Source organism: Cheilinus undulatus, linkage group 8 (genome assembly GCF_018320785.1).
Source record: "Cheilinus undulatus linkage group 8, ASM1832078v1, whole genome shotgun sequence".
Taxonomy (NCBI): Eukaryota; Metazoa; Chordata; class Actinopteri; order Labriformes; family Labridae; genus Cheilinus; species Cheilinus undulatus.
Window position 1 is genome coordinate 1,347,174 of NC_054872.1, and position 21,189 is coordinate 1,368,362.

Here is a 21,189-nt window from a genome sequence, read left to right on the forward strand (position 1 = left end):
GCACCCGTCTGCCATGGATGACGCTCCTCATGGTGCGTTTTTGTGTTGATAAAAATCATTACAAAATTTTTGATTCTCTTCGTACAAAAACACGTTTATCATAGAAATTGCATTTGCACAATTAAACGTGGAGCTTTGCTGACAAAGAAAGAAAGAAAAGAAAAAAGCCACAGAGGTACAAAATGAAAGTGGAGACTCGACAGTGAGCGAACGGAAAGAAACCGAGTGTTTCCGTAACGAGCTGAAGTGGCGTGAAGTGTGGGCACGGCAGTAGTGACAGTCCAGTCCGTAGAGATATAAATAAAGAGTCTCATAAATAAAACAATAAATACTTTGAATAAATAGAGTTTGTGTGTTGTGATTGCTGTGAATTTAGACTCCAAGGTTCCTCCTGGCTCACATGAAGGCCGTGTACCTCCGTAGATCTTCTTTCAATGACTTCATGGACATCCACAGGTCACTATATTCCCCCTACTCCAGCTTATACAGAATGTCCCCTTATAATGTGCCTCTAGGCTCCCCACCCCGCCCCCCTACATTAAAGACTAAAAGTGTTAGTACTCTGAAACACAAGTAAATGATTTCACTTATTGCCTGATGGATGATATACAGTATATCAATTTATGATGTTGATCAATATCATATGTGGCTAAGCAATGCCTCTCTATACATTTTGGGAGCAGCCGAGCTCGCCGTCGTCTTCGAGATTCTGGGTAAAATTTAGTCCAGAGCCGGCGCTGTCCTTCTATTCACAGCTTTGAAAATAAACAAGTTTTCTCCCACTTATTTATATATTCTTCAGAATCTCTGAGATGCTCCGGTGCTGCTGGGTCGGCCTCTATGAGCCGTGCTGGGAAAGACCGACTGAGCAGCAGCTAAGGCTGGCTACACACGAGACGATTTAGGGCCGATTCACCCCCCGCCATCCACCAGGGAGACACAGCCTCATACTAGAGCTGTAGCAACCAACTATCAGTCATTTCCCTGCTCCTGATCGAGGTGGAACCTCCCCGATCTTAACGTTTGATATTTATAGATCTTATCCAGGCCTGCCGCAGACAGATAACCTGCAAACCGGTAGCTTCGCCAACCAGATGGTCTTTACTTTTACCGCGTTAGAACATTGCAGCAAACATAAACACAGCTGTGCTCTGAGCGAAGAGTAGTACTGAAAATGGAGGATAACATGTCCACCACACTAGTGCAATTATGTCATGTGCAAGACCTGACAGGGCTGAAATCCAGCTGACAGTGTTGATTTTCTTCCACATTTGTTTTGCATCCTGCTTCTGAAAGGCATTATGATTTTAGGTTGTCTGTATTTTGCACAGACATCTGATTATTCCTGTGAACATAGTACCTTAAGGCTGTTGCAGAGTGGGTGCATGTTTACTGTGTGACAGCTGCATCATGTGTCTCTCTGCATAAGTTTTACCTCTGTAAATCTCTGTACAGGCTCTTGAATTACTGTAGAACTGAGCTGGGAAAATTTCAGAATAAAAGCATTCTGTACAAATAAGATCAGTTTCTCCACAGAAATGCTAAACTGGGATTTTACTTTGAAAAACAAGCCAGAGTATTGCCAAAAGTGTTCACTCACACATCCAAATAATGTAAATCAGGTTTTCCAATCACTTCCATGGCCACAGGTGTATAAAATCAAGCACCTAGGCATGCAGACTGTTTCTACAAACATTTGTGAAAGAATGGCTCGCTCTCAGGAGCTCAGTGAATTCCAGCGTGGTACTGTGATAGGATGCCACCTGTGCAACAAGTCCAGTGGTGAAATTTCCTGGCTCCTAAATATTCCACAGTCAACTGTCAGTGGTATTATAACAAAGTGGAAGCCATTGGGAACGACAGCAACTCAGCCACCAAGTGGTAGGCCACGTAAAATGATGGAGCGGGGGCTGTATAATGTGCAGAGGTCACCAACTTTCTGCAGAGTCAATGGCTACAGACCTCCAAACTTCATGTGGCCTTCAGATTAGCTCAAGAACAGTGATAGAGAGCTTCATGAATGGGTTTCCATGGCCGAGCTGCTGCATCCAAGCCATACATCACCAAGTGCAATGCAAAGCGTCGGGATGCAGTGGTGTAAAGCCGCTGGACTCTAGAGAAGTGGAGACACGTTCTCTGGAGTGACCAATGGCGCTTCTCCATCTGGCAATCTGATGGACCAGTCTGGGTTTGGTGGTTGCCAGGAGAACAGTACTTGTCTGACTGCATTGTGCCAAGTGTAAAGTTTGGTGGAGGGGGGATTATGGTGTGGGCTTGTTTTTCAGGAGCTGGGCTTGGCCCCTTAGTTCCAGTCAAAAGAACTCTGAATGCTTCAGCATAGCAAGAGATTTTGGACAATTCCAGGCTCCCAACTTTGTGGGAACAGTTTGGGGATGGCCCCTTCCTGTTCCAACATGACTGTGCACCAGTGCACAAAGCAAGGTCCATAAAGACATGGAGGAGAGAGTTTGGCCTGCACAGAGTCCTGACCTCAACCCCATAGAACACCTTTGGGATGAATTAGAGCAGAGACTGAGAGCCAGGCCTTCCGGTCAATGGGCTTCTGTAAGAATGGTCCAAAATTCCCATAAACACACTGAAGCTGTTATAACTGCAAAGGGTGGACCAACGTCATATTAAAGCCTATGGATGAAGAATGGGATGTCGCTTAAGTTCATATGTGAGTCAAGGTAGGTGAGCGAATACTTCTGGCAATATAGTGTACGTATGTGGCTCTCTATCATTTTCCTGTCTGTTTTTGGCTGAGACACGCTGCTCATGGTAAAAACAGATGAGCCTTCTACTCCCAAGATCCTCGGCATGTGAGCGGCAGCGCTAAGGCTGAAAGCTCTGCCTTGTTTATATGCATGCTGAGTCAAGCTGTGACACTGCTGCTATTGCACCAAGTCTAACCCCCTAAATCCACATACATGATTTCATGATTTGTCCTTCTACCATGGTGAGTACATTGGGAAGTTGAAAGGTTTATGTTTCCTTCAAAGGATGTGTGGTTTCATGTAAAACTCTGTGGTTTTCCAGGATGAGACATGATATCGATATAGTAGCTGTATTTCCATTACATTTAGAAATGCATAAAAACTAAATAGCGCAATAAAAAACTTGTAATGGAAACACCTGAATTACGAAAAACCTCTCAAATATTGCAAGAAGATTGTTACGCTCTCTCAAGGAGGTTTTTTAGACGTTTCGATATAGAAGTATATTGCAAAAGTGCAATGGGAACACTTTTCCGCATGTACAGGTCTCAGGACGTGACGTACAGTGTCACATGACCAGTTCAATCCAAGACAACATGGCGCAGTACGTGTACCCATGAGGACTTAACATTATGCTTATACCCTTATTCATGGCTTTTGCCAGACATACGGACTTTGCCTCCGAACAGTGTGAATTTTGACAGCTATTTTAAATTTTAGTCTTAGTTTTAGTCTTTAAATGAAATGCATTTTAGTTTTATTCACATTTCAGTTATTTCTGCCTTTTTAGTTTTAGTCTCATTTTAGTCAACGAAAACTCAAAAACATTTTAGTCTAGTTTTAGTCCACAAAAGTCCTCAGATTTTAGTCTTTACTTTTAGTCCAAGCATTTATTTTCTTGCCTAAATCTGGTACCAAATCATAGTAGTGTGTTCTCTGCACCCTCCAAAACCTGGGGTCCCTGCTTTCTACAGCTGAGAGGGCAGAAGAGATACAACTGCATTGTTTTTTGACAGATTTACCCACAGTGGAGAAATATCACAGATTTTGAATGTCCAACTAAAATTACATAACATTTTAGTCTAGTTTTAGTCATCTTGATGTAGACTTAGTTTTTGTCAGTTTTAGTCATCACAGATCTGCTTTTGTTAGTCTTAGTCTAGTTCTTGTCATGGAAAAAAGGCTGAACATTTTTAGTCATAGTTTTAGTCGATGAAATTAACACTGCCTCAGAACTATCATCTGCTGCCTTTGTCCTTTGCTCAAAATTATCAAGGCAACCACTGTAGATGTAACCATTACTGTACCAACACGCAAAAGATTTTGAGCGTCCAGCTTCCTTGCAGCAGATTCTCATGAGATGAGATTTTCTGACAACTACGAGGCTCATGCTCGAAACGCTCCTCCATGGAAACACATTCAAAGCGACATTGTAATTTGTTGAAATTTTATAAATGTCACTTTTATTTTGCAATAAACTGTAATGGAAACCCAGCTACAGATGATTTACTATCAGGAGGGCTTTGTGCTGTATTTTAAAGTCGACTGGATTTTTGGCTTGATGCGGTTTGGCAGTAGCCTCAAACTAAGTGGAGTGGATTCTGGGACATAGGTACAAACTGGAGAGCTTGCAGTGGAACTGCAAAGCCTGACTAGAGATGGATTTGCTCCCCAGTGTGCTTCATAGGTAGGTGGAGCAGGTTTAATCAAACTTGGCCAAACTGTCTACCTAGGTTCAAGGATGGACTATTTAGAATGTGCTGCCTTTGCTTGTAAATGCAATATCTCAAGAACACCTCAAGGGAATTCTTCAAAATTCAAGGACAAACAGAGGTACAAGTTCTAGATGCTCTTGCTCTTTCTCGACCTATCACTGTCAAAAAATTGAAGTGGTTGTAGCAGCTGTTCTTTTTTCTGAAGTTGCATTCACATGATCTTGTGTGAGAGGAAATTCTACTGTGAAACTGTCACTGCAAACTAAAGCTTAGACTGGGATCAGAGATGCCAGGGCATGTTCTCTTGGAGCCTGGACAGGCCAGAAAGGAATGTGACCAGCAGGCCTGGACAAGGCGTCGGGGAAGTTCTTCAGAGGTTTTTATGAGAAGAAATGACCAGAGCTCGGTGAACCCAGGGGAAAACAAAGGGGCCAGAGGGGAAGCTGTAGGGGGCTGGATGTGGGCCTCCAGGTCTAGTGTGGTCTCCCATGTTTTTGAGTTCTGTTTAGATTCAAAACCGTCTCATGTGTAGCCAGCCTGGTCTTTATAGGTCCGATCTCTTTTCCTTTTGCTAAAGGGACAAACTTTGTCCCCTTTCCCGGACCCTATCCCTCTCCGTCTCTTGTGTTTTTATAAATCTTGGCTCCGATTGTTCTCCGTGTTGCCAAGGTGGTAAGAGTAATGAGGTAACTTGCTTAAATTTCACCCAGGTTCAAGTTATTTCCACAGGAAATATTGTTGAATCTCTTATCCCTAGCTATTAATAAAGAAACAAGACTGACATTTTGTCAATATTCTCCCAAGCACCTCTGCTCTACCCCCCAAAGTAACCCCACGCTCTGATATAATGACCCCTTACCATTTCCCCCCGCCCCTTTCCCCGGTGTCTCTGCAGAACTCCTCACTGGAGGAGAGAGGGTGAAAAAGTGATTGAGATTCCCATTTTACGCCATGGTCTCTTTCCCTGGCAGTCTGCGGTCGTTGAAGGTGTGCATGTTGATGACCTCCTCCGTTTTCACCATGACGGGCGGCTGGGGCTTGTGTTTGAGGCGGCGCTGGCACTTCAGAGAAACCCGCAGCTCGTCCACCATGGCACTGCAGAAGGACCTCTGCGCAGGAAAGAGAGGAAAAAACAGACATCAGAGCGGGTTTCAGTCCACTTCTCCTGTCCAAATGTTATGGGCAGAAAACAAGCCTGTTCTCCCCGTGGGCACCCTTTGTTCTGAAGCTCCCCTCCGCTCCTTCACCACCCACCAAGCTGCCACGGGGGAAAATGGTGGAATATGCAGTGTAGCAGGCGGGGAATGGATGGAGTGGTGGATGGGAGCAGAGAGGGATGTAGGATGGAGGGAGGTGAAGGACCATAGGCTGTGTGTTGGAGTGTAACGTGTGGAAGTGTGGAATTACTCAACATTGTGTCAGAGAGCTTCGGTGGATTTGTGGTTGTTGCTGCTCATGCATAGCTTCTTATGCACACAGTGGATGATGTATTCTGGGCTATTCTGCAGTTCTATTTGGGTGCTAAAGGAGCAGGATTATGCTTTAAATCATCTGTTCATGCTTCCATAATAAATAGAAGTTTCTCTCCTGACAGTCAAGAGTCTGACAGAGCTCAGCTTCCTGAATCAGCAAATGCTTTTTAACTTTTAAATTCTTCCAGACATTCAGCTTTATAATCAGGAAGAAAGGCCTCATCCAGTATCTGTTTAAAGACACAATACACCAATTTTTTTAAGCTGAAATTAATCAAAAAATGACTGAACTCCTGTTGCATTGTTTTAGTTGAGTACTTTCAAAAGCAAATTCTTCCTTTTTATTGTTGTAACTGGATTAATTTTCTCCATCTGACAGGTTTATCATGAATTTCGAAATGCCAGATTAGGAAGGAGGTCTTGTTTAACCCTTTGAGCCCACAGCTATAGCTTCCCCATCATGTCTCGCCAGGACTTTTTGTCTTTAAAAGCTTATAAAACATCAACCCTGTGGTGCACAGCCAAGATCTATACATCCTTTTTCAGGACATCCTGGGCTTTAAGAATAAATCTACTACAGTAATGTCACTTGAATTTTGAAAAAGGACTCTAAAGACAAAAGAAAAAATAAATTGGAATTTGAAACTCAAAGATTTTTACTGATAACACAAAGAAAACATGAGTGACTAAGCATTTTATTTACACAGACTTGTTCTCCATCTCTTAGGGACAAAACAGTGAAAAAATAAATATTCTTTGACTAACGGTTTTCAAAATATCTAAATATATACAAAAAAGTTCATGTGCTCTTTTGTAGTTAGATTAATTCATGCCATTCCATCTTGCTATTGGAGGACAGCCCCTCCCACAATACATTGCATGTAAACATTGCCCTCAACAAATATGGCGCTACCCACCGAAGAAAGCCAAAGTACATGATGGAAAATAGATTAAAATGGACAAAAAACACTTATTATCAGATCTAACGCCGTGGATTTGATCTTTAAAGGCCCTGAAAAGTCACCGAAGTTCCTGGCTAGAACGGTGTCATCGAGGGCTACAGAGACATCGAGGGTAGCACACGAACGGTAAAGTGGTCAGCTTTCAGAGGAAAAAAAGAGTGTCTATGGTTGTAATGGTTCAAAAGTTATTAACATTTTTCTAAACTGTGTCACTTCTTGTTGTATATGACAAGACTGTCCTCAGAGACCCCGGGATGTTGGCCAAGTTCCAGGCTCACTAGAAAATGTTCTGTAAGAGCTACGAATGCATGAAGAACACACTTAGAAAGGCACAACACAGAGCTTTCACAGGAAACAAGAAGTTAGGGTCTACGACTTACGGTTCAACATTTACTGAGCAATTTACAAAGGGGTGTGCCTGGTGAGCTCTAGGGGTTAAGGAAGCAGTTGTGATGAACAATGGCCACATGTTGGGATTTGCATGTTAATCACAACATTTGAAGGACTCCATGGTGCCACTTTTGGTTAAATTACAAAGCAGATGGATCCTCCAGATTCCATATCTGTCATCAGAGAAATCCAGCTTGCAAAGCTCCAGTCTGAAACAACGGTGCCAGGTCTGCAAACAGACCTGACCAATCAGGGTCTTCTGAGGAGAATGAGGCAGTAGCCACGGTTGGGGTTCAGTAGCCATGACTGCTGTCATTGTAGCAGTTAGCTTGAATTTAGCAGCAGTTTTATCAGAGCTGGACCATATTTCCTTATTGAAACGAGAGCACAGAGCCACACTGAAAGCTCCTCTTAGCAGGGAAGATGTTTTTGTACCTGTGTTTGTAACCTGTGACAGCACCTGTCTGTTGAGCTCAGGTTACTACGGGAACTTTTCTTACTACCTCATTTTGTCTTGTCGACTCTTGCCCTTCCTAAAAGCCATGTATTTGAGTTTTCCAGGATAAATGTGAGTGCACTGGACATATTAAACAGTCTGTGTGGCATGTCAGGTTACACTTTTGTGTTGTTAAATGCTAACCAAAAGCACAGGCTTTTACATTTTGTGCCAGATAGTCAAATTCATTCTTATATCACCATAACATTGCATCTGCTTCCACTCAGATGGTGACTGGGCTGATCAGCATCAGAGAGAGTAGCGTGGCTGCAGCTATAGCAGCAGTTTGATCAGAACTGGACAACATTTCTTTAGTAAGAGCAAAGAACCTCACTGAAAGATTCTCTCCTGACCGGATTCAGCAGGACTTTGATTCACCAACTGGCTCCACTGATAGCGAACAATCCTGGGCTGATGTGACAGCAGCTGTCTGTTGAGCTCATGCTTTTTACTCCCCAAGGCAGTAGGAGTCTTCTATGTCATTGTGCCGCTCTCACTGGCCTGTAATGAATGTGATGGACAAAAGATTCTGTTGCCCTGATGGATGTGAAATATATCCCATGCAATAGAGATGTGCCGATTTGGTGTGTCAGGCTCATGTTACCATCAGTTCTAACTAAATACTGCAGAGTCTCTGTGTTGCAGGCATGTGGAGAAGACTAGAGATGGTGCTGCTGCTGTTGTAAATACACAGACATGATGCCTCAGGTCCAGTAGAGGCTCAGGGGAGGTTGATCTTGAGTGACTCCTGCTTTTGACAGCCTATTGTCCCATGCAGTAGTTGCATAAATGATGTGATAGTAGTATGGACATGCCTGTTATTGTGTATGTTATATCTGTAGGTGTACATAACACTACTGGACAGTCACAGCAGGCAGCTGAAGACAGTTACCTTTCTTTTAATTAGAAAAAGAATCCAGTAAAGGCAGAAGCTTTCAGAAGAGTCTCAAAAGTGATTGGACAAGCGTTCTTCCTTGGCATGTGCAGCTCTGGTGATTATCCTACTGAGGCACAGTCATGGTTTACTATCATTGGAGCTAGTTGGTGAATCACTTCCTTAAACCAGTGAGAAGAAAATTTGTGTTTCGTAGATTATTTCTTTGTTGTAACAATGCTTCTTGGTAATAAATCTTAAACTGTTGGAAAGCCTGTTTGTTCCCCTTATAAATGGTGCCACATTTGTAAGGATCATGCATTTGTGGGATGAGCAGCAGAACTGAGTATGTGGGTTGCGTCCATGATAAATTTACCAAATCTTCTTTGCCAGTGGCAAACAGCTGATTCTGCTGTTGACTCTTGTTTGGTGTTTGATGGATTGGATGATTAAAGTTTGAAGAAACAAGACATTGACAATTTAACAATTCATTCATTTAACAAACAGGAGCCTCAGTAGCGTGTGGAAGAACCATACACAGCCACAACAGCCTTTTGTGGTTGTTTATTGGTCCCATGCATGTCTTCCTGTGTGCATATGCTCTGTGTGGACTGATGCAGCAGGAAGCAGCTCTGAAATAGACTCTGAACCTGGAGAAAAGTGGAGCGGCGTGCACTCCACTTTTGAAATTAGAGACGGACTATAGAGAAAAGATTTCTTCCAGAGAGGATGGCGAGGACGGGAGGCTACAAACACAGGCTGGAAGACAAATTTTCTGGCTTTCTTGGCTTTTTGAACAACTAAATAAATGTGTACATTTAATGTGTTGGTATATGTTTATGACACTTCTTTATTATAACTCATATTTTTGAAATCCTCAGTGACCTTGTTGTGGTTCTGTAAGTAGAACTGCTTTGCTGGCTCTCTTACGTCTATAGGTCTGCCTAGAGTGAATTAAACTAGATTGAATTGGCCACAAAAGTGGAACTGAAAGAACATTCTGGCCTCCAACAGATCTCACATTAATGTACATCAATACTTCATTTTTTAAAGAGAAAATTCAGCCTTTTTTCCTGCATTGTAGACTTCTGGATTGGAGGGTGATTGCAAACATGAGGGTGGAAGATCAAGCTTTAACAAGGACTGATATCAAAATGCATGAAGCTGTCAGCTTTTTAAATCTTATTCGACTAGAACAGGGGTTTCAACCTTGTCAGCCCGTGACCCCCAAAATAAAGGTACCAGAGACCGGGGACACCCACTGAACCTGAAGGTGGCTGAACACAGACATGCACAATCAAGATAGTCATGTGCAGACTAGGTCACCCATAGGTGGGATAAATGGGAGAGCCTCCTGGTGCTCCAGCCAAACTGGGAAACCATGGAGGTCAACAAAATCATGGTCCATTATAAAGTTAAGCTGTGATATGAATATTTTATAATAATCTAATAAAATAACCACTCTTATCAAAGAAACAAATATATTTTTTAATCATTTTGTAGTAAAAAGCCTTCTTAAAAATGGGTTAATAATTGCAAGGAAAAGGTGGAAAAAGTGGTGAAATTGGATTTTAAAAGTAGCAGAAGTGGAAACAATTACATGGAAATGGCAACAAAAAAATCAGTGGCAAAAATTGGTTTAAGTGGAAAAAATGGGCATAAATAGTGGTAAAGCAGAGTTCAAAAGTGGCTGAAATGGCTGTAAAATGGCAACAATGTCCAGAAATTGGTGAAAAATGGAATTGAATAATTGATATGAACTGGCAAAAACTGTTAACTGAGAAAGAGAAAATAGGCAGATACTGGCAGATTGGTTGAACTAGCAAAAATTGGCATGTCAGTGAAATGTGGGTAAAATGGGAAAAATTTTGTATAAAAAAATGGTAAAAAGGGGTTAATAGTGGCAAACATGGGTCAACAGAGACAACATTAGGCTTAAGTGGCAAGAACTGGATTAGAAGCAGCAAAAGCAGGCAGAAAAAAAGTTTTGGAAAGGGTTTAAAAATGAGAAAAATAGGTGTTAAATGACAAAAATGTATTAAAACTAATAAAAATGTATGAAAATGGGTTAAAAATTGGTGTAAAGTGGCAACGGTGTAATTTAAAAATATTCTTAGGTTTATTTAGGGAACCTAGGGACCTCCTCTCAGTGTCCCATGACCCCCAAGGTTGAGAACCCCTGTATTAAAGGAACATGCCAGAAAAATAAAGCTTGTTAACTTTGAACATTTTTCTTTGCTTTTATTTGTTTTTTCTAGAAATTTTCATGCTCTCCACCACCAGGCTATGTGTTTTTTTCCTGTTTCTCTGTCCCATATTTAGTCATTGTAATGCATTCAGTGATTTTTGGTCATGAATGATAGTTGGACACTGGATCCAACAGCTCAATCCACACTGGAAATCATATCGTCTCATCATCTCCATCTGTTGCTTGTTATTTAGAAAATGTTTGAATCAACAATCAAAGGTTGTTTTAGCAGTCCTGTTGGATGTGTTTGTGAGGAAACAGGTGCCAAAGACGGTCACTTCCCAGAGGCATATCCTAATAAATGTGTTTATTCTCTGATTTATCATCCTGTGCCATCAGCTGTTGGTGTGTTTGCTATGTGGCTACATTTGTCTCTAGTTCCATTAGTCTATCCCACAATACTACCTAGCATAGTCAATGTGAGAATGTTCTAGTGCTCTGAATGAGTGCAGCAGCATGTGTGACTGGCTTAGGAAAAGATGCTGCTCACAGTTGAACAGTGCAGCCAGCAAAAACAGACCAGCTTACATAAACCAGGGCTACGGTGGCTACCAGCAGACATAAACCAGGGCTACAAGGGCTACCAGCAGACATAAACTCGGGCTACAATGGCTACCAGCAGACATAATCTAGGGCTACAATGGCTACCAGCAGACATAAACGGTGGCTAAACTGGCTACCAACAGACATTAACCAGGGCTACAGTGGCTAACAGCAGACATAAACCAGGGCTATGGTGGCTACTAGCAGACATAAACCAGGGCTACAAGGGCTACCAGCAGACATAAACCGTGGCTACACTGGCTACCAGCAGACATAGACCAGGCTTCAATGGCTACCAGCAGACATTAACCAGGGCTACGGTGGCTACCAGCAGACATAAACCAGGGCTACGGTGGCTACCAGCAGACATAGACCAGGGCTACAGTGGCTACTAGCAGACATAAACCAGGCTACAATGGCTACCAGCAGACACAATCCAGGGCTACAGGGGCTACCAGCAGACATAAACCAGGGCTACAGTGGCTACCAGCAGCGTAGACCAGGGCTACAATGGCTACCAGCAGACATAAACCAGGGCTACAGTGGCTACCAGCAGACATAAACCATGGCTACACTGGCTACCAGCAGACATAGACCAGGCTACAATGGCTACCAGCAGACATAAACCAGGGCTATGGTGGCTACTAGCAGACATAAACCAGGGCTATGGTGGCTACCGGCAGCGTAGACCAGGGCTACAATGGCTACCAGCAGACATAAACCAGGGCTACAGTGGCTACCAGCAGACATAAACCAGGGCTACAAGGGCTACCAGCAGACATAAACCGTGGCTACACTGGCTACCAACAGACATTAACCAGGGCTACGGTGGCTACCAGCAGACATAAACCAGGGCTACGGTGGCTACCAGCAGACATATACCAGGGCTACAGTGGCTACCAGCAGACATAAACCGTGGCTACACTGGCTACCAACAGACATTAACCAGGGCTACAGTGGCTACCAGCAGACATAGACCAGGGCTATAGTGGCTACCAGCAGACATAAACCAGGCTACAGTGGCTACCAGCAGACACAAACTAGGGTTACAGTGGCTACCAGCAGACATAAACCAGGGCTACGGTGGCTGCAAGCAGACATAAACCAGGGTTATAGTGGCTACTAGCAGACATAAACCAGGGCTACAGTGGCTACCAGCAGACATAGACCAGGGCTACGGTGGCTACCAGCAGACATAAACCAGGCTACAAGGGCTACCAGCAGACATAAACTAGGGCCACAGTGGCTACCAGCGGACACAAACCAGGGTTACAGTGGCTACAGGCAGACATAAACCATGGCTACAGTGGCTACCAGCAGACACAAACCAGGGCTACACTGGCTACCAACAGACATTAACCAGGGCTACGGTGGCTACCAGCAGACATAAACCAGGGCTACAAGGGCTACCAGCAGACATAAACCGTGGCTACACTGGCTACCAACAGACATTAACCAGGGCTACAGTGGCTACCAGCAGACATAGACCAGGGCTATAGTGGCTACCAGCAGACATAAACCAGGCTACAGTGGCTACCAGCAGACACAAACTAGGGTTACAGTGGCTACCAGCAGACATAAACCAGGGCTACGGTGGCTGCAAGCAGACATAAACCAGGGTTATAGTGGCTACTAGCAGACATAAACCAGGGCTACAGTGGCTACCAGCAGACATAGACCAGGGCTACGGTGGCTACCAGCAGACATAAACCAGGCTACAAGGGCTACCAGCAGACATAAACTAGGGCCACAGTGGCTACCAGCGGACACAAACCAGGGTTACAGTGGCTACAGGCAGACATAAACCAGGGCTACAGTGGCTACCAGCAGACACAAACCAGGGTTATAGTGGCTCCCAGCAGACATAAACCAGGGTTACAGAGGCTACCAGCAGACATAAACCAGGGTTACAGTGGCTACCAGCAGACATAAACCAGGGTTACAGTGGCTACCAGCAGACATTAACCAGGGCTACAGTGGCTACCAGCAGACATAAACCAGTCATTTTTTTACGTAAAATCTTACATTTTTATCTCATCTTTAGACCTGTTGTTACACAGTATTTTGAAATTTTACTGATATTTTGACCTAAAAATCTCATGATTTTGAATTGTATCTGATATTTTCACGTTTTTAACTCAAGACAGTGAATTTTATCTCATATTTTCACCGTTTTAACTCTTCATTTAGAATTTCTTATCATTTCTTGACCGTTTCAACTCCTATAACTTTTAATCCTAAATACTGACCTTTTGGATTTGAGTTTAAATATTTTATCTCATCTTTTGACCTTTAAAACCCATGGTTTAAAATTTTATTTAGTACTCTGTGAAAAATCATGATTTTTAGTTTTTGACTCTTTTGATCTCAGAATCATGTATCATCAGTGTTACATTTTTCCCCTTTAATTTTTTAGTGGTGAAGATGAGGTTGACAGTTTATGTGAATTTTGACCCAGTTAGGCCCTCAGGGTAGACCCAATTTCATAATTTGGCCCCTGCTGTGATTGAGTCAGTAACATGTAGATCTCCATGTTTTCACATGTTTACAGCAACCATGTTCCAACACATCTAGAGTGTTAAGACGCAGATTTTGGATTTCACTTCAGAGGGTCTTTGAATGAACTGATGCTCTTGTAGAGCAGAGCTATTCCCAGAAAACCACCATGCAATAAAACCCCAGTTTGGTTTGATAAAGCCCCCACCCACTGTTTCACAAAAGGAGAAGTCTGATGTTGTTCCATGCATTTGTTCTGGGATTGCCTTTTGGATCATCTTCGATTACAGTAAATACAGCCAATGGGTAAACTGCACCAAATGTTTGAAAGTCTATTTGTGAGTAAACAGAGGAGAAAGTGAAGAACGTCTTTGGAAAAACTAGCTAAATATCGTCTCCTTTCAGCCTCATGTTGTAAGTGAACTGGATCAGGCAGCTGTGCTTCCACAGATTTTCATTTAAATATCGCCCGGTGCAGCTTTTTCCTCCACATACTGTGATTATCATACTGTAGCTGAACATCTGGACACCATGCCAGATAATTTCTCTGTGTAGAGGCTGACTGAATATGAATTATGTGAATATGTAATTAATGCAAAGATTCATGCATAATTGAATGATTAAATATATCCACATCGCCCACTGTGAGAGCCGTTGAAGAGAAACCGACCCACAAAAGAAAGCTTTAGTCACACTGAGCACAAGTTACAGAGCATTGGCATATTTTGTTTCCTGCTTCTGTACTTTTCTTCAGAAATATCAGGATCCAAATCTACTGAAAATGTTGGGATTGGCACATCGGGACTATAAAACAAGCTGTAATTGATGCAACACATCAAATGAGGCAGGATGTTCCAGATCCTCAATGGTTTTAGTCTGCAAATACGTCATTCTACTCAAACAGTGATTACGTCTGGGCTCCTTTAAGTCTGTCGGACCATTCTGGAGTCAGACATGTCAACAGATTTTGACCATTTAGAGTCAAACATCCTGCCAGTGCTGTTTAACACTAATATAGTCCTCTATCTCCAAAATCTGACAGCCCAGACATGATTGAAGGTCTGCATTCCAGCCCTCCCCTATAGTCATGAACTCTGGGTAAAGACTGAAAGAAGGACATCGAGGGTTCAAAGGGAGGGAGCTTGAACTAGAGCTCCTTGTCCTTGAAAGGAGCCAGTTTAGGGGGTTTGGCCATGTGATTAGGATGCCTCCTGCACACCTCCCTGTGGAGGTCTCCTGGGCACATCCAACTGGGAGGAGACCCCTGGGGTAGACCCAGGATTTGCTGGAGTGATTATACAGCTCATCTGGCCTGGGAACATCTTGGAATCCCACAAGAAGAGCTTGAAGGGGAGACGAGTGTCTGGGCTGATTTGCTTGGCCTGCCGCCACCACGACCCAGCCCCGGATAAGCAGAAGAAAATGATCTAGAGATGGTTTGTTGGTCTGCATTATCAAATCTTGTGTCATTGTGATTCCTGCAGCTGTGCTTGCTCTCACACCTTGTCCCCCTGTGCATGGCCCCTACCACACATGTATACCACAACATGCATCCATGTTGCATCATTTTTGAGGACAGCTGACACACCAAACCAACAGGGGACACATGGCAGCCATCATATGTGCAGTTCATTGAAAGCTCTGCTGTAAGACATGCATGAATCAGGGAGCACTGTTTTAGGAATATCAGCCATCAGTGTAGAATGACTGCTTGTCAGGGGTAAAACTGGGAAAGTAGCTGCTCTTTGAGCCTTTACTGGCCATACTATGGAACTATTAAGTGGATTTTCTGTATCTGTGCCAACAACAAACCTTGTTTATGACAGCTGATGGTCAGAGGAGATAGTCCAGATCATCAGGGATTTATAAAGTTCTCAGATTAAGAGAGAGCTGAGTGTTTAATAGAGGAGTGAATCACATGAACGCCCAGTGTAAATGCACCTGGTGAGCCTCAGTCACACAGAAGCATGCAGAATAAATCTCTGCTCAGCGCTGACAGGCTTTTCCACGTGTGCGTAAACACAATCTCAGTGAGCACGCTGGGTGTTACAGGCCCGCAGAGCATCATCACTTATTGATGCACATTGTATCTCAGACTGGATTTCCGTGTTACTGCATGCCCAATTTAACTGCTGCTTCTTCACATCCTCTCCCCTTTCCTCTTGAGCTGCTGTGGCATCTGCAGACGGCGTGGGAAAACGACACCAGCAGCTGGAAACGGGACAGTCGGCTCACGCAGACGCCACCAGGGAACGCCAGGGAGCGAGCGCTCGCAGCTAAAAGTTCTCCAAGTATTGTTAGTGTGCTCTCATCATGTTTACATTCAACATGGTAAATGTGGTGGATTTCTCTGTATTTCAGTGATACTAAACCCCTTTTCTTCAGGCTCAACCCTTTTCCTACAATCACTGATCCTAAAAGAACAAGTTTGTGATGCCCATGAAGAAACATTTTTGTACTTTAACATCTAAACATCCGAACTCAAGGCCCGGGGCCAAACCCGGCCTGTGAAGCAGTTATACACGGCCCACCAGATCATATGATTTTTTTATTTTCACTGGTCCACCAGATCACATGATCTTTTTATTTTCACTGGTCCACCAGATCACATGATCTTTTTATTTTCACTGGTCCACCAGATCATATGATTTTTTTATTTTCACTGGTCCACCAGATCACATGATTTTTTTTATTTTCACTGGTCCACCAGATCACATGATCTTTTTATTTTCACTGGTCCACCAGATCACATGATTTTTTTTATTTTCACTGGTCCACCAGATCACATGATCTTTTTATTTTCACTGGTCCACCAGATCATATGATTTTTTTATTTTCACTGGTCCACCAGATCATATGATCTTTTTATTTTCACTGGTCCACCAGATCATATGATTTTTTTTATTTTCACTGGTCCACCAGATCATATGATTTTTTTATTTTCCCTGGTCCACCAGATCATATGATATTTCATTATAACTGGTCCACCAGTATGAGGTCTGCAGATTTCCTCTAGTATAAAAATGTAAACTTAACCTTGATGATTTATTATAACCTTGTTGAGTCATAAAAACTAGTAAACAGTGAATATAATTGAATAAAAAGTCAGGAACGTGGGGAAGAAATTTGTGTTTTCTCTATATTTTTAATTTTGCATCTCACAGTTAAAAGTTCTGTGTTTGACTTTTTATTTCATATCTAATCCTTTACGTCTCATAACTTTGAATTTTTATCTCATATTTTTACCTTTTAGTTTCATAATTTTAAATTTTAAATCCTATTTTGACATTTTAAAGTCATGATTTTAACTTTTATCTCATGTTTGGAACTTTTTAAACTCCTAACTTTGACTTTTATCTCATTTTTTTACCTTTAAAACTCATGATTTTCATTTTTATCTGTTCTTTTACCTTTAAAAATCATGATTTTGACTTTTCTCTCACATTTTGATCTTTTTCAACTCTTGACTTTAACTTTTATCTTATTTTTGTAACTTAAAAACTCATGATTTTTAATTTTATTTCATATTTTGACATTTAGAACTCATGATTTCGATGATTACCTCATGCTTCTGTGTGATTTTGATTGTAAAAAATAATGATTATAAATTTTATCTCAATTTTTAAGTTTTAAAATTCATGGTTTCAGTATTCTTTCTGATATTTTGCCTTTTAAAAACAGTATTTTGACTTTAAATGTTATTTTTTTACCTTTAAACTTATAAGTTTGACTTTTTATCTCAAATTTTGAGTTTTTAACTTATCATGTTCACCTTTTAATCTCAAAATCATTTATCATCAGTTTCAACCCATCATTCATTTCTGGTGAAAATAAAGTTGACCTTTTATGGTTAAATGTCGACCCTGGTAGGCCCTCAGGTTAGACCCAAGTTCAGAATCTGGCCCCTGCTGTGACTGAGTCTGACCCCTGGTCTAAGCCTTCGACCACTTCGACATACAGGGCTGTGTTAAAGTCTTGTCCCAGTCCTGATCTCCTGTTTTTTTCATATTTGTCACACTCACGTTTCGGATCATCAAACAAATAATAACAGTAGACAGAGATAAGTCCCCCCCCCCTTAATTATGAATTAACTATGACAAAGCACCTTTTTGTAAAGCTGGGTTCAGTTTGTTTATCCACACCCTGCATTTGGACTCCAGCCAACCACACTGAGAGCCATTATCCACAAACGGAGAAAACCTAGCAGTGGCTGGCCTTCCAAAATAACAGGAGGAGGCCCCAGAAGAACCCAGACCCACATCTAAAGACCTGCTGGCATCACTGACTCAGTTAAGGTCAGAGTTCATGACTCAACTATAAGAAAGACACTTGGCAACAATGGCATCATGGGAAAGTTTCAAGGCCAAAACCACTGAGAATAAAGAACACAAAGGCTCGTCTCACATTTGACTAAAAACATCCTGATGATCCCCGAGACTTCTGGGAAAACATTCAGTGGACTGACCAGGCAAAAGATGAACTTTCTGGTCCTGTTTATCTGGAGTCAAACTAACACAGCATTTCATAAAAAAATAAAATAAATAAAATAAAATGAAAAAAAACTTAATACCAATGGTCAGACATGGTGGTGGCAGAGTGATGGTCTGGACCAGGACCTGGACCACTTGAACCATGAATGCTGCTCTCTTCCAGAAAATCCTGAAGAAGAACGTCCGGCCATCAGCTCATGACCTCAACCTCAAGCACTCTTGGGTTATGGATCAGGACAACAATCCCAAACACACCAGCAAGTCCACCTCTGAATGGACTAAAGACTAAATGAAGGTTTTGCAATTAAATGCCACTGATTTCCCATTCTGCCACTATTTGATGCTTTTTGACCATTTTCCCTCCTTTTTTCTGATTTTTGCCTATTTTATTCACTTTTTACTCGTTTTTCTCCATGTTTTTGCTATTTTTGGACAATTTCTTCCACATGTAAATCGTTTTTTGCCATTTTCAACCATTTTTGCCAATTTCTGCCCTATTTGGCCACTTTTCTCCCAGTTTTTGCCATTTTATGCCTGTTTTGCCCCTTTTCATCAAGCTTATACCACCTTTTTTGCCGCTTTTTGCCCATTTTTGCCCATTTTGTTCACTTTTCACTCTTTTCTTGCAACATTTTGCCACTTTTAACTCATGATTTGGTCACTTCCCACACATTTTTGCCACTTTTCTCCCAGTGTTTGCCACTTTAGGCCCATTTTTGCCACTTCTTTTTATTACTTTCCTCCCCTTTCTGACAGTATTATCCTGCTTTTTGCCATTTTTGCCACTTCTCCCCCATTTAAGTGTCTTTTTACAATTAAATGCTACTTTTTGCCCATTTTTACCGCCTTTTTTTAATGATTTTTGCCCATTTTAGTTACTTTTTACTCATTTTTCTCCACGTTTTTGCCACATTCTGCCCTATTTGGCCACTTTTCCCCTAGTCTTGCCATTTTATGCCTATTTTGCCCCCTGCCACCTATCTTTTATCACCTTTTTTGCCACTTTTTTAACCGTTTTGGCCACTTTTTTTCTGGTTTTTGCCCATTTTGGTCACTTTACATTCATTTTTTGCAACATTTTGCCACTTTTAACCCATTATTTGGTCACTTCCCACCCATTTTGGCCACTCTTCTCCCAGTGTTTTTGACCATTTTTGCCACTTTTCTCCCAGTGTTTTTGACCATTTTGGCCACTTTTCTCCCAGTGCTTTTGACCATTTTGGCCACTTTTCTCCCAGTGCTTTTGACCATTTTGGCCACTCTTCTCCCAGTGTTTTTGACCATTTTTGCCACTTTTCTCCCAGTGCTTTTGACCATTTTGGCCACTTTTCTCCCAGTGCTTTTGACCATTTTGGCCACTTTTCTCCTGTGTTTTTGACCATTTTGGCCACTTTTCTCCCAGTGTTTTTGACCATTTTGGCCACTTTTCTCCCAGTGTTTTTGACCATTTTGGCCACTTTTCTCCCAGTGTTTTTGACCATTTTGGCCACTTTTCTCCCAGTGTTTTTGACCATTTTGGCCACTTTTCTCCTGTGTTTTTGACCATTTTGGCCACTTTTCTCCCAGTGCTTTTGACCATTTTGGCCACTTTTCTCCCAGTGTTTGCTGCTTTTTGACCATTTTTGCCACCTTAGACTTATTTTAATTGCTGCTTTTCGCCACTGAGATTGTGGCTCTTGCCATTTTTCAACAGTTAGGCTCTTTGGTTGAGCAGGGTTGAGTAACACTGATTTACACAGATGCATTGCTCAGCTCTGTCTTACTTGTTTTGTAGTTGTTTCAACAAAAATGCCGCTGTGAGGTGCTTTTACCCAACAGAAAATTCCTTCCATGAATGGATTGAACATAATGAGAGAGGAAAGCTGTTAAAGCAGAGCTAACTACCCACTGGATGCTTTAGAGATGCTTTACAAGCCGGTCGTATCATGAACCCAGAAGGCCTTGTCACATTTAAGTAGCTTTTCCTCATCATTATGTGAAATTCATCCATGAAATGTAAAGAGGCTTTACTGTTTAGTAAACTCACCTTATGGAGAGCACTTTTAAGGTCCTAATTTAGAAAACAAGCAGCAGTGTAGGAGGGCAGAGCTGAGCCGTCTCCTGGGCCCGTTCCTCCACCGTGTCGCTCTAATTCTGCTGAATGTTTCAAACTGCTCCAACGTCTGCAGATAAATCTTTCTCTCCATGTTTTTCTACGAGAACCTGCTGCTAGTCTAAGCTGCTTTCAAACAGGCTTTTCATAGATATTGATTTCCTCTCCTGTAAAATTAAATGGCATGGCCATGTTTGCACTAGGAACAGCCACATAGCTCGGGGCTGTAGGGAACGCCGCGCAGACTCGGGGGACACGGCGCCATCATGGCTGCCTGCTGGTGGCGAGTTGGATTGATGGCGGCTGCTTAGGGTCATTGGATTACAGAGTTTTTATGACACTCAACAATCAGCCTCCGCTGTACGGCTGAGTGCGGCTGTATAGCTCAGAGGAAAGGCCGGCCCACAGCGAGGAGAATGGAGAGGCCGTAAATCTAGCGGCGAGAGCAGACACAGGAAGGAAAAAGGTGCATTTAGTGCATGCCGTTATTTACACAGGCCTGATCGTATGAATGAATAATGGTTCATAAAACTGTATATCATGAGGACGTTTCCTCCTCTGATGTCTGTCTGCTGGTTTAATCTTATTCTCCATGCATGTTATTGGTGCATTAATCCAACAGCACGTAGAGGAAGAGAGATTGATGGAGTTCATCTTTAGCAGGTAAATATTAAAGTGGAATAAACGTATATAA

The 21,189-nt window shown here is 42.2% G+C and overlaps 1 protein-coding gene across 1 annotated transcript in view; it reads right to left on the reverse strand.

Moving 5' to 3' along the window:
* Positions 1–5,376: 5,376 nt before the first annotated feature.
* grik2 (glutamate receptor, ionotropic, kainate 2) overlaps positions 5,377–21,189 on the reverse strand; it is a 529,835-nt gene continuing 514,022 nt past the window's right edge. The window contains exon 16 of the mRNA XM_041793394.1: positions 5,377–5,541. Within this exon, the coding sequence (XP_041649328.1) occupies positions 5,377–5,541 (165 nt within the window). The remainder of the gene's footprint in view (positions 5,542–21,189) is intronic.